The sequence below is a fragment of the Anopheles nili genome, chromosome 3, assembly GCF_943737925.1.
Source record: "Anopheles nili chromosome 3, idAnoNiliSN_F5_01, whole genome shotgun sequence".
Classification (NCBI taxonomy): domain Eukaryota; kingdom Metazoa; phylum Arthropoda; class Insecta; order Diptera; family Culicidae; genus Anopheles; species Anopheles nili.
The window spans coordinates 15769840-15781874 of NC_071292.1; the positions used below are offsets into that span (position 1 = coordinate 15769840).

General features: G+C 45.4%; 5 protein-coding genes across 5 annotated transcripts; 3 read left to right on the forward strand and 2 right to left on the reverse strand.

Moving 5' to 3' along the window:
* Positions 1-1374: 1374 nt before the first annotated feature.
* Positions 1375-4076, forward strand: LOC128727811 (coiled-coil domain-containing protein 93). Its single transcript, XM_053821756.1, has 8 exons — positions 1375-1458; positions 1584-1792; positions 1908-2367; positions 2490-2528; positions 2595-2902; positions 2983-3096; positions 3318-3523; positions 3588-4076. Exons 1-8 carry the CDS (start codon positions 1375-1377, stop codon positions 4010-4012), a joined length of 1845 nt encoding a protein of 614 aa, XP_053677731.1. The 3' UTR covers positions 4013-4076.
* A 127-nt stretch (positions 4077-4203) lies between these two features.
* LOC128727813 (small integral membrane protein 4) lies at positions 4204-4641 on the reverse strand. The gene is made up of 2 exons (XM_053821758.1): positions 4485-4641; positions 4204-4423 (listed from the first exon to the last, which is right to left on the reverse strand). Exons 1-2 carry the CDS (start codon positions 4639-4641, stop codon positions 4338-4340), a joined length of 243 nt encoding a protein of 80 aa, XP_053677733.1. The 3' UTR covers positions 4204-4337.
* Positions 4642-4878: 237 nt separating this feature from the next.
* Positions 4879-6783, forward strand: LOC128723774 (U3 small nucleolar RNA-associated protein 18 homolog). The gene has a single exon (XM_053817540.1). It carries the CDS (start codon positions 4879-4881, stop codon positions 6781-6783), a length of 1905 nt encoding a protein of 634 aa, XP_053673515.1.
* A 231-nt stretch (positions 6784-7014) lies between these two features.
* On the reverse strand, positions 7015-8175 carry LOC128723776 (replication factor C subunit 3). The gene is made up of 2 exons (XM_053817541.1): positions 7585-8175; positions 7015-7506 (listed from the first exon to the last, which is right to left on the reverse strand). The coding sequence occupies exons 1-2, from the start codon at positions 8173-8175 to the stop codon at positions 7015-7017; spliced, it is 1083 nt and encodes a 360-aa protein (XP_053673516.1).
* A 261-nt stretch (positions 8176-8436) lies between these two features.
* LOC128727810 (protein arginine N-methyltransferase 5) lies at positions 8437-10378 on the forward strand. The gene has a single exon (XM_053821755.1). The coding sequence runs from the start codon at positions 8437-8439 to the stop codon at positions 10315-10317; it is 1881 nt and encodes a 626-aa protein (XP_053677730.1). The 3' UTR covers positions 10318-10378.
* Positions 10379-12035: the final 1657 nt, after the last annotated feature.

Below are 12035 nucleotides of genomic sequence, written 5' to 3' on the forward strand. Positions count from 1 at the left end.
ATTGAACGTCTGCAAATCCCCGCATCTCCCACAAACCACTGTGCTACCTTATGATACCTAGCGTTTCTCCGAACCCTTTAATTTTATTTCTACACAATTCCAAATCCAGTATAATGGTCTGCAAGGACAGAAACACTTTTATCGAATTCACTCCCAACGTATCACCTCAAGTAACTGAGACTGAGAGAGATTGTCCTCGAAGCAAGTTCCGTGAGAAGGAAATGTGCCGAAATCAAATAGCTGCCAACGAAAAGTAGTACTCTACACATAGGGAAGCGACTATTGCTCCCGAAATACGAGAGACGCTTGCCTTTAGATTGTAAGTTTGCTTCCGGTTTAGATTAAAGTTAAGTTTAAGAAAAAGAAAAAAACGGCTCACATACGTATTTTGTATGTGTGCGCTCACGCAGCAAAAATCAAAACGATCGATAAGCGGAAATCAGTCTTGCTTTCCTAAAGCATATTGTAGCTAAGCATTTTCGCTTGTATTAACGGACGATGCAAAACGTACCTTGACTTTATAATTTAGCGCTTTATGTTGGTGTCTGACTATGTAACATGTTATTAGGCAGCTAGAATTGATGGGTAGGGCAATTATGTTCTATATATCATGGGAATAGGCTCAAAATGTGTGTACCAAACGAACTTTCTTCCTCGTATGGCTTCATCAGACAGCCTATCTTGAATGTGAACTGAATAAGCTAACACCAAGGTATTGTAAAACGCCTTATCCTTTATCTCAAGCCTTTATCCGTTACTCCCATGTGCTTCCTATTTTGATGTGCAGCTTTTTAGGACTATTTTCTAAGTGTCGTGATCGTGTATCTCGATCCCGTTTTTTATGTTTAAATATAAACGAAAGCGCAAGAGATTTTTTAAAAATAATATAGATAAAATATGTTTAGCAAGTGTCGAAAATAGCAAACTTTACACAGAACGTGAAATAAACTAATTTAACAGATTTCAGTTTAATTTTTTTGTATATTTTTTTATAAGGGGAAGCGGTACGACTTCTAATAATTATGATCATCATTGTTTTCGCAGACTTTTTAGCGAAAAAGAAACCAAAACGTCCTAAAACCACAGCATAAAATTACAAATAGTCAACATACCTTTTTACGATAGAAGAGCATGAAATTTTCTATTCATCTCTTTTGCTCTCTTTCGTTCTCTCTCTCTTTCTCGCTATAACTTTTTCCTCTCTCGTTTTTTCTCTGTTTATTTCTGACAAACTGTCAAACATAGTGCAGTGTCTTGTTGATACCGCTGTGAGATGCAATTATGCTTTCAGTGTGAATTCAATTGCAAAGGGTCATTCTCCCAGCGATCGTGAATTTTTCGGAGCGTGATTAGGTTCCTTTTTTCCTTGTTACGATGGCTGCGAAGAACATTTTTTCTAAGCATCTACCCAACGTAAAGCTGGCTACACGTTTCGATGCCGAAGGAAATGAAATTCAGGTAAGTTCATGGGATAGGAAGAGCGATAACAAAGTTCTTGATATGCTTATCAGTATGTATAGCACCAGAATTAGCTTGTTATTAATATTCGCAACTGTTACTTTTATGCCACTCGCATCTCTAAGGTCGAGAAACGTGAAGATGAAGAGCAAAAACGTAAGGAACAGGATATCATCGACACACTGGTCGGAGCCGGGTACTACCGGGCGCACATACAAGGACTCTCGTCATTCGACAAGATAGTCGGCGGCATGACCTGGTGCATCGAAGCCTGTGACTATGACGTCAATGTGGATCTACTATTTCACGAGAATCTTACCATAGGCCAGAAAATGTAAGCACTTTCCGCAAATCGCTGCCGTTAACACGAACCCATATAAGTTGCAATCACGTCCTTTATGATTGCAACCCTTCCTCGGTATCTCACTTATGCGCCTTGTACTTTGCAGTGCTCTAACGGAAAAAATTGTCGGTGTTTTACCGCGGATGAAGTGTCCGTTTTTGATCGAACCGCACCAGATACAGGGGCTGGACTTTATCAACATATTCCCCGTGGTGCAGTGGTTGGTGAAGCGGTCGGTTGAAAATCGGAGTAAAAAGGCGGATACACTGCGAAAGCTTGCAGCTACTCAATTTCAAAACCATTTTACCCTCGAATCTGATAAGGAACTCCAGCGGTTGCGCGTCAAACAGTTGGCGCATTTACAAGCTATTGAAGCGAAGTATCTTCCCAAGCGACACTTCAAACTCCGCAAGGCCGCTGGTGGCGGTTGGATACCGGTTCGCCCCAAAGATGCACCGGAACAGGAATTAGCGGACGATATGCTAACAGCAACCGATACTGATAGCGCAGATATCGAGCAGGAAGAAGAGGAGGAAGAGACCGTTCCTTTGTCTACAGAACGGGAGGTATGGCACCTTTGATTCTGTAGATGCTTTTTAATTTCATCGGAGCGCATTTTTCATTTAAGGATTTGTTTATTCGTTATATATTATTTATGTTTTCGGTTTATTTATATTTGATTTTTTAGCTTGATTTTGATGTTTTGTTCAAGATTGCAGCAAAAGAGGTACAGGCCGGATTTACATGTTGCAAAAGTGCGGCAAATTATAATAAGATATTTTGAATCTTTTAGCACAATATTGCCTTAGAACTATCCGATGTGGATCATACGGCTTTAACGAAACGATACGATGAGATTACGCAGAAACTCTCACCAGAATCGGTGGAACACGTGGCTGAGCGAAATCGCATTAAAACGCAACTGGCTTTGAAACTAGCGTTAGAAAAGAAGCTAGAACAAGCTCGAAGTGAATGTGAACTGCTGCAAAATACGGTTTTAGAAGAAGAGGGGCTTTTGCAAGAGGGCAACAACCGAAAAGAAACGCTGGAAGAGGAAATACGCAATCTCGACAATTTGGAGATTAGCGAAAGTAATCAAAAGTATGTAAACGTTGTCACGTTTAAAGTTGCTATTTTAAATTGATGATCGATAAACTAATGGTTCATATTAATTTTTCCAGGATATTAGACCATGTCAAAGAATTGGTGTTGAAAAACGAACGCATGAAGAAAGAAGAGTCGCAGTTTAAAGAAAATTGCAAGAAAGAGTTGGCGGAACTACAACAGAGAGTTGAGTGAGTAGTCCAAGTAATCTAATTCTGCGTTTAAAACTATTGATAACAGAAGCATACTAAGGGTACTGACATCCTACCGATCATACTATAACGTTCTATAAATTACTTCTCTCGAATAACATCTGCTGTAAAGGTGTTGATGCATCTTAAGACTGCTGAGCGGTTGTAAAGCTGCATCAAAAATGTTTTCGACCTATTTCATAATTAATTATGTTTTGTAGGAAAGCAGAATCATCTACCCCTGACGAAGACATGCTGGAGCTACAAAGGCAATTAGACATGGAACAAGAACGTTTAAAATCACTCCGTTTGCAGTTGGCGAAGAAGAACCGAGCTTACATATCGATCAGACGTCAATTGGACAATATTCCCGACCGCACGGAGTTGGCTCAGTATCAGAGAAGATTTCTTGAGCTTTATAACCAAGGTATGTACTGTTTGGTTTGTTTTTTAATACAATTTTATTCAATTACATTCACGGCCCTCTGTAGTTAGTGCAAAGCATCGGGAAACGAAACAATTCTACACTCTGTACAACACGCTGGATGACACTAAGTTGTATCTGGAAAAGGAAATGTCGCTGTTGAATTCCATCTACGACAATTATGCAAACGCGATGCAATCTCCACATTCCCGCGAACAGTTTGTGCATCAGTTTGAAACAATAGTCGAAGGTATACGCTCTACGAAAGATAAATTGAAGAAAAAGTTTGACGATGAAAAAGTCAAACGAGATGGGCTGAATTCACAGCTACTCTGTCTGGTCGAGCAACAGCGTAAGTACGCTGCCACAGTAAAACAGCTCACAATGGAATGCCAGCGTAACGAGGTTCTTATGAAGCATCTAAAAGCGCTGAAGGCTGCTCAAGCTGTATCTAGCCAGCAACAAAGAGCGCCTGAAACGCATTCAAAATAATGCGTTACATTCCGCAATTATCCAAATATTTCAGGCTGAATATATACTCTCACTACTTCCGTGTATCCAATTCAAGATTAGCTTTCCGTTTATTTATGACACATGCTTTGAAGAGTCTATTTTATCCGAAGCCTGTGGAGCCTCACGCAATCGTTGCATCTTAATTTCCCGCTCGACATAATAGTTAAGATCCCGCAGTGGATGGTAGTAGGTGTGCACAACTTGCGAACCGACGAACATGGACAGCAGAGCGGCCACCGTAAAGGTGAGATACTGCCGCATGGGAACACCAGCGGGCATGGTTATTTATAATTCGATGTACGATCTACTTTAACGGTATGGGTTCCAGCTGATGTAACCTTAGCTTTTCCTCTACGATTTCTTTAGCCTGTCGCTTTTTAAACGTGTTATCTGCGAATAAAAATGGTCATGGTTAATGCAGAAAATACAGCAGTAACGTGATGTTTCTTACAGAAATTTGTTTCACCAACTCTCCAATGGATCATCGAAAATTCTAATGCTGCACCAAGACCGAAGAAGATGGGTAGAAATCGATATATCCCTAGTGATTTTTTACCGGGCCATCGATCCAACAGCTTTTTCAGTGTGTTACTCTTGCGTATGATCATCTGAAATGATGATATTGATGCAATGGAATGCAATAACGAGAATATACGACCGCTTTTACATAATTACGTATGTTTTGACTTTTCTCTTAACAGGATGTTGACGTTCCGACCAAAACAAAGCTGCATTTTCTGTCAAAACTGACAATATTCTCAAGTTTTCATTTTTCACGTGTTTAGGGTTTTGTTCGTGTTCAACATTGTTTAGTGCATATTTTGGTCCATTCTCGGTCAATTATGATGGAAAGCGATAACGAGCTAGATAATCTAATTTCGGGTTATGTATCCGAATTGAAGGCGAAGAAAGGTTTTAGCGAGCGAAATAAAGAGACGCCACAATCGTCCGATGAACAGGAGTTTCCTGATTGGGAAAGTGATGGAGAGCAGCTGGGTCCTATTGAAATAATGGATCCTGCTATGATAAAACGAGAGTCTTCCGAAGATGACTATGGCAATCCAGCATCTGCAACCGACAGCGAAGCAGAACAATTTTCAGATGGTTCTAGTGATGACGAAACGAAAGCTTTTTCGGAACACGATCTGGATGGCACATTCAATAACAGTGCCAAACGAAAACGAAAGACCTCGAAAAGCAGCTTGGAAATCGAGATAAAGCAGGAAATAAAGGATGAAGAGGATGAGCCAGAAAGTGTCGTGAAAACCACAAAAAAGAATTTACAAGATGTAAAAATGAAAGATAAAAAAAAGAAGCGTCTGAAGAAAAAACCTTCAAAAGAGTTGAAAGTAGACCGCCCACGAACCAAAATGGAAAAGGAGCTCATGTCGCTTGTATTTAGCGGAACTGCTGATCTCGTTTCAACAATGACGAAGCAGGAAAATAAGATTGCCAGGCAGAAGAAGCGAAAGCGGCCAGATCCAATCGTCGACGAATCGGTTGCACCGATGGCTTCTGCTCCATCGAAATCGCAACGGTCTGTCGCGTGGCAAGATTCTGATGACGATGATGATGAGGATGCCCAAAACACAAAGAAAAACAAGTTCGCCCGCCAAGAAATTAAAGGACAGCTAACAAATGAAAAGCGTCGAAGACAGTTCGAACAGATTGTCGGTAATCCGAAGTGGGCAGACTTGGATCAAGTACAGGAACCCAACTCGGACGACGAATTGCTCCAGAATGTCGGTTATGTTGTTAAGAAAGATGATTCGCTGTTTCTACCGAAGGGCGTGATCCAGCTGAAGATGCTTAAAAATTTAAACCGCGAGACAAAAGGCGAAGGGGAAATAACGGCCATTAACTTTCATCCCACGTCGATGGTGGCAATCATGGCTGGCAAGAAGGGGTTGGTATCTATTGTCGCGGTCGATGGCGTGCGTAACGAGAAGCTACACACGATCTGGCTACCAAAAGTACGAATTGCGTGCAGTACGTTGTCTCCCGATGGTAACGAGGCCATCTTTGGGAGCTATAGAAAGTTTTATCACGTTTACAATCTTATCAGCGGTCAGGGCCACACTCTGAAGATTCCCGAAAAAGACACCTGGTTAATGACAAACTTTTGTGTGTCTGCTTGCGGAAAGTATCTTGCGTCGGCTGGCGAATCAGGCGAGGTGCATCTAATGAGTGCGAAGTCGAAGGAGGTGTTGCGCACAATTCAGCAGCGCTACACCTGCCAAGCACTTGCTTTCACGCCCGATTCGCGTTATTTGTTTAGCCACAGCAATGACACCGAGGTAACTGTGTACAGCATCGAATCGAAGCGGATTGTGAATGTATTCCATGACGAAGGATGCGTGAACGGATCTTGCATCGCGATCTCTCCTAACGGCGAGCTGGTTGCGACTGGTAGCCGACAAGGTGTCGTGAACATCTATCCGCTAGATGTGTTGCTAATTCAAAAGCAACCGATACCCCAGAAGACTATCACTAATCTGACAACCTATATTGATTCTCTCACGTTTAATCCAACATCGGAGCTGTTGGGCATCGCTTCGTCGACCGTGAAGAATGCGGTAAAGCTGATCCACATCAAGAGCGGAACTGTGTTTCGAAATTTTCCACTGCCGAATTCCCAGCTTGGTAGCGTAACGAAGATTTCCTTTTCTCCCTCCGGAGGTTACCTGGCTCTCGGGAATAAGGAGAGCACTGTATCGTTGTTTAGAGTTAAGCATTACCCTAATTATTAACGAAGTGGAAATAAACACAATTTTGTGGCATCGAATTTAGATGGTGTGATTGGTTTTTCTTCATTAAATTCTGTTCAGGTTGTGTTCTGCCTCACAATCACGTGGATTTGTATTATTTTTGTAAATGTCGTTCGAATTATTAGATTGCTCAAATTATTTATTACGTTCGTTTATGGAAACGCTTATGTTGAACAGATGCTTTATGATTGATTGAAGGGGGAATATGCGGCTTTAAAATGCATCATCCATGTTGATTGTCGAAGATAAACTTTGGATGAAGGGTTTGTACAGTGCCATAAACTGAGCAACGAACGCCTCCAGGTGGAATATGTGTTTGCTACCACGCTGCATCCGATGATCGTACAATCCGGCGTAACTGATCGTTTGCGCCTTCAAGGTCATGTCGCAATTTTTGACGAGAACCTGCACCAAACCCTTGAAAATGACATCGGGCGGGATACCTTGGGATAGCAGCTCGTACAGCCGCTCGCGTACATTCTCCAACCGCTGTGGTGTTTGCTCCTGCATGATCATATCCGCCGTTTCCTTCAAATAAGACTGCCAGTCCATGTCGGGGATGTCCTGGTTCGTCGTGAAAGGATACTGCATCACTTTGCAGGCTTCGAGTGTGAGTATGGCCCGCCGCAGATTACGATCCGACTTCTGCGCTATCCGTGTCGCTAGCTCTGGCGGAATGTGAAGGCTCTCCTTTTTGCAGATAGACTGAAACACGTTGCCGAAAAGAAAGATAAATAATAAGCCTTATCCTACGACGGATGAGCATCAAAAGCGCACACTTACGTTCAAGATGGTTACAATTTCCTCCTCGCTCGGAGCCGATACGCGTATTCCAAGGCAACGGCTTTTAACAGCGGGAATGATGCGTGAGGTAGAGTTAACGCACAGGATCAGCCGGCATGTCGCCACGTACTTTTCCATCGTACGGCGCAACGCGTGCTGAGCGTCCTTTGTCAGCTCGTCCACCTCTGACAACACGATCGTTTTGAACTCGCGTTGCCCGGACGGATCGATCTGCTGTGTTTGGGCAATCTGCTTGATCATGTCGGTTATAACGACCCGATCGTAAATGCCGACGTCGGACGGGTTCACCTCGATGTGGTAGTTGCTGCTAACGGTCATAATTTCGATCTTCTTGTTCGATGGCGTGGTGAAATTCATCGTCTCGTTGCGTAGACGCTCGACACCGGGCCCATACAGCTCACGCAACAGGCAGATGATGCGTGTTTTCTTACCGGCTCCAGATGGACCGTAGAACATCAGATGCGGAAAATCCCCCTGGGAGCATAAGTTTATTAACTGAGATGCTTGGGTTTTGTGATAATCCAACTTGGCTAGTTCACGCGGTCGGTAGCGATCAACCCAGAGCGCCATTTTAATTAGCGCCGACAGCAGCCTCGTAGCTACAAACTTCACCCACAAATCGTAATTTAAATTTGTTTGCTAAGAAAATTGCGAGCAGCAAGCACTTGAGTTGTTTGGCGCGAAACAGTACTTAAATGACGGCTATTTGACAATGATTCTATGCTGTTGTTTATGCTGCTGTCATGTTGACATCGTACACATGTTAAACGTAACAACAAACTGCCGGCATATTTCCCAGTTCGTTTTCTAATTTGTTCCCACTCGAGCACCATGCCCACGGAGCAGAAATTAAAGATAGCTGTATCGCTCTACCTCGACACAGTGCACGATTTATCGAAGGAGCTTGAACATGCTACCAAGGTGAATTGCTGTTCCGTGACCATTCCCATCGTGCACTGGAACTACGATCGCGAATTTGTGCGGGAACCGCTTCGTTCGAAGCACAGCCAGTTCACTCGATCGGATTTGCTGCTGTCGTCCTCTCAGTGGCTGAACAAAGTGATCTGTCGCATCGGGAATAACGTGCATTTGGACTCACCCATTGATCACATCCGTCGCCAAGCGGAACGAACGGTTCGGCAAGAGCTATCGTTCGCTGAACATCTGGTACAGCAAGGGTACCTGTACACCAAACTGACGGGATCAAACTGCGCCAACTTAGCCAGAACGGTCGCCTGCAATATGTCGAAGGGAACGCTGCTCATTGAAGTTCCCATGTCCAATCCAAAGCTTACACAAAACGGCTGGCGGCGAGACGTGGAAGAGGAGCAGACGGTAGAAAACCCTTGGAACTGGTGGAACACGTTCCGTATGCACGCGGACTATAACCCGGCTGTTAAAATAGCCCTAGAACTGACGGCGGACGTACCGAAAAAGGATGAAATCTATCGTTGGTTAGGCGAACCGATCGATGCTCTGGTGCTGCCGGCTAACATTTTTCTCACAAACGCCAACAATTATCCTGTCCTTTCGAAGGCTCACCAGTCGATGCTGACTTTATTGTATCGGACGTTCTCCTGCCACTTCATTCTGAAAGCAAACCCATCGGATGGGCATGTTGCACATTACGTGGACTACATCAAGCACATCCTGAGGAGCAATCACGTGCAGGATCCATTGCTGGGGTATGACGATATCCTCCAAATACCCTTGCAGCCACTGTACGACAATCTCGACAGCTTGACGTACGAGGTGTTCGAAAAGGACCCGGTTAAGTACATCTACTACCAAAAAGCTATCGAACAAGCCTTGATCGATCGCGTGCCGGAGAGCGAACGCGAAACGATGACGTCGATCATCATGGTGGTCGGAGGCGGACGAGGACCTCTCGTGCGTGCTGCACTAAATGCCTCCAAGACCACGAACCGTGCCGTAAAGGTGTACGTGATCGAAAAAAATCCGAACGCGATAGTCACGCTGACGGCACACATCAACGAGCTGTGGAGCGATCGGAACGTGGAACTCATCAGCACGGACATGCGCGACTTTAATCCACCGGAAAAAGCGGACATTTTGGTGTCCGAGCTGTTGGGTTCGTTCGGAGACAACGAGCTGTCGCCCGAATGCCTTGACGGTGCGCAGAAGCACCTGAAAGACAACGGTATTAGCATTCCCTGCAAATCTACCTCCTACATTAATCCATGCTTCGCGTCGAAGGTGTACAATCAGGTGCGCATGTTAGAACGAAGTCCGCACTGCAAGGATCGCATAATATCCTCGCGTACGATGGAGCAAACGTACGTGGCGTACCAGAAGAATGCGTACCACATCGATAACCCGCAGACTCTGTTCGAGTTCGAGCATCCGAACCGGGACAGCGATCCGATTGACAATAACCGCTACAAGACGGTTCGGTTCCAAGCTTCGCTTGATTGCGCGCTGAACGGGTTTACGGGATACTTCGATACGGTGCTGTATAAGGACGTCAAGCTCAGCATCCATCCTTTTACCCATACGAAAGGGTTGGCCTCCTGGTTCTCGATGTTCATCCCACTCACGGAGCCGGTGCAGCTGAAGGAAGGCGACGACATTACGGTGCACTTCTGGCGTTGCGTTGCGTCGCACAAGGTTTGGTACGAATGGAGTCTCAGCTCGCCAGTGGTCACGCACGTGCACAACATCGATGGGCGCGGGCAACCGATTTGGCAATAAAGCCTTACTACCTCTCAAATACTTTGTAACGGGTTTCCGAATGCTTCTAAGAAGCCGAATCACGCGAGAATAAATACGAATAAAGATCAATGCATTTATATATTTCAACTATGCGTTTATTTAATCTACGCGAAAATTTGTGTCCCTTTCGGCTTTCGTTTGGCTCAGATGCATCAGATCCTCGGTGTGTTTGCATTTATTTGAATGTTTGAATTTCAAATCAATGGCATGAATCGAAAGTGCAGACAAAACATTTGCATATTGCTGGCAGATCATTTAACGCGAAGCACGATCGCCACGATCGCTCATGCATATCCCGATGCACTAAAAAGAGATCAAAAAGCATTCTTGCAATCCCAGCAACCATCAGCGTGCTAGTTCCGCATTTATGGCATTCTCTCGTTCAGGTGCCGTGAAGCATGAAGACCAACTGGAAAGTGCACGCTGCCGGATGGAGATACGACCGTTTTGTTGAACGGCGCAATGTCACACTCAACCGTTTACGGCTCTAATCTCATTCTCAGCCCATTTGCGAACCCTTGCTCGTTCGGGGGGCAAGCAAAAATGAATCAGATCACATCGGCAGCGATGAGGATAACGGCTAACGACTGACGCTGATGGTGGCGAGCAACCGCGGAAGCTTTCCATGACCGTGCGAGCGAATTTCACGTTGCACAAGTGACCAAACTCATACCTTAATACCTTATTGCACACGTACGCACCGAGTCGGACAGAAAGGGCTCGGCTCTCCGCCCATTGGAACCCTCCCGACCTGGTGGGGTTTCGGTTCCGGCTGAACCCGGTGGGAAACGGTCGTCTGATAATGGATAACGGAGCCATTTCAACACTTTACGAGTTTTATCATTCTGCTGAAGGGTGCGCCACGTAAGGAGTGGCGCAGGAAAATGGTCCTGAGGGGAGCCTGTCGAGTCTTCGTGTCGGTAAGCGACCGAAGGGACCGGAGCGAGAGCCCTACGCAGAGAGCGGTCTGTTGGCGCCTGAAAGATAGGCAACCCGGAATGCACGCCGCATGAAAAAGGCAGCTGGCGGTTTCGTAATGCTTTACGAACCGGATGCGTGCGAGAGTACGGGTTCAGGACCAAAAAAAACGCGTGAACAATAGCGAGAAAGAAAGAGAACAAGAGAAGTGAGTGAAAAGGAGAGAAATATGGCGACCAAGATTAGAAGATTGCGTGAGTGAGTGGAAACCGCGTGGGAGATGCTGCGCGCAAGCTTGAGATCAAAATCGTGAATCAGTTCGGTTCCATCATCGTCATCATCATCATCATCCACCGCCAGTTCGGGTGAACGAGCGCTCTCGGGTGTGCTTTTCCGGTGCTCTCTCTGGCATGCTCTCCGGCGCGTGACACCGTATCCGATGGCCACGTTATCCTGCGACTCTCCCGAGACGTGGTGGGCCGGCAAAGGGGGGGGGGGGGGGGGGGGCATGAGTTATTCGGCTTCCGATCCGAATCCGAGTCAGCGGCATGATGATGATCCTCGTTCTGAATGGAGGCACGATGCCACGCGAGCTGTCCAGTCTCCGATAAACAAACAATCGCATCGGCAGCAGGCTATCGGCGCGTTCCCGCGGCAGTGCATTCGGGGGACCCTTCCAAGTCGCGCACCGATAGAGGCAGAGTGATAACGCGAACAGACAAGCAGATACTGTCCGGCGGTACTGCTTCTTCTGCATCTTGCTCGTCGGTATGTAGTTC

What these genes read in the sequence shown, in the direction of transcription:
- LOC128723776 (XM_053817541.1), bottom strand. Translation starts at nt 8,175, where the DNA reads ATGGCGCTCTGGGTTGATCGCTACCGACCGCGTGAACTAGCCAAGTTG. An exon ending in AAATTGTAACCATCTTGAAC is followed by an intron (nt 7,507 to 7,584) that starts GTAAGTGTGCGC and finishes AACGTGTTTCAG; the next exon opens with TCTATCTGCAAAAAGGAGAG.
- LOC128727811 (XM_053821756.1), top strand. Translation starts at nt 1,375, where the DNA reads ATGGCTGCGAAGAACATTTTTTCTAAGCATCTACCCAACGTAAAGCTG. An exon ending in CTTACCATAGGCCAGAAAAT is followed by an intron (nt 1,793 to 1,907) that starts GTAAGCACTTTC and finishes TGTACTTTGCAG; the next exon opens with TGCTCTAACGGAAAAAATTG. An exon ending in ATTAGCGAAAGTAATCAAAA is followed by an intron (nt 2,903 to 2,982) that starts GTATGTAAACGT and finishes TAATTTTTCCAG; the next exon opens with GATATTAGACCATGTCAAAG.
- LOC128723774 (XM_053817540.1), top strand. Translation starts at nt 4,879, where the DNA reads ATGGAAAGCGATAACGAGCTAGATAATCTAATTTCGGGTTATGTATCC.
- LOC128727810 (XM_053821755.1), top strand. Translation starts at nt 8,437, where the DNA reads ATGCCCACGGAGCAGAAATTAAAGATAGCTGTATCGCTCTACCTCGAC.
- LOC128727813 (XM_053821758.1), bottom strand. Translation starts at nt 4,641, where the DNA reads ATGATCATACGCAAGAGTAACACACTGAAAAAGCTGTTGGATCGATGG. An exon ending in AGTTGGTGAAACAAATTTCT is followed by an intron (nt 4,424 to 4,484) that starts GTAAGAAACATC and finishes TTTTATTCGCAG; the next exon opens with ATAACACGTTTAAAAAGCGA.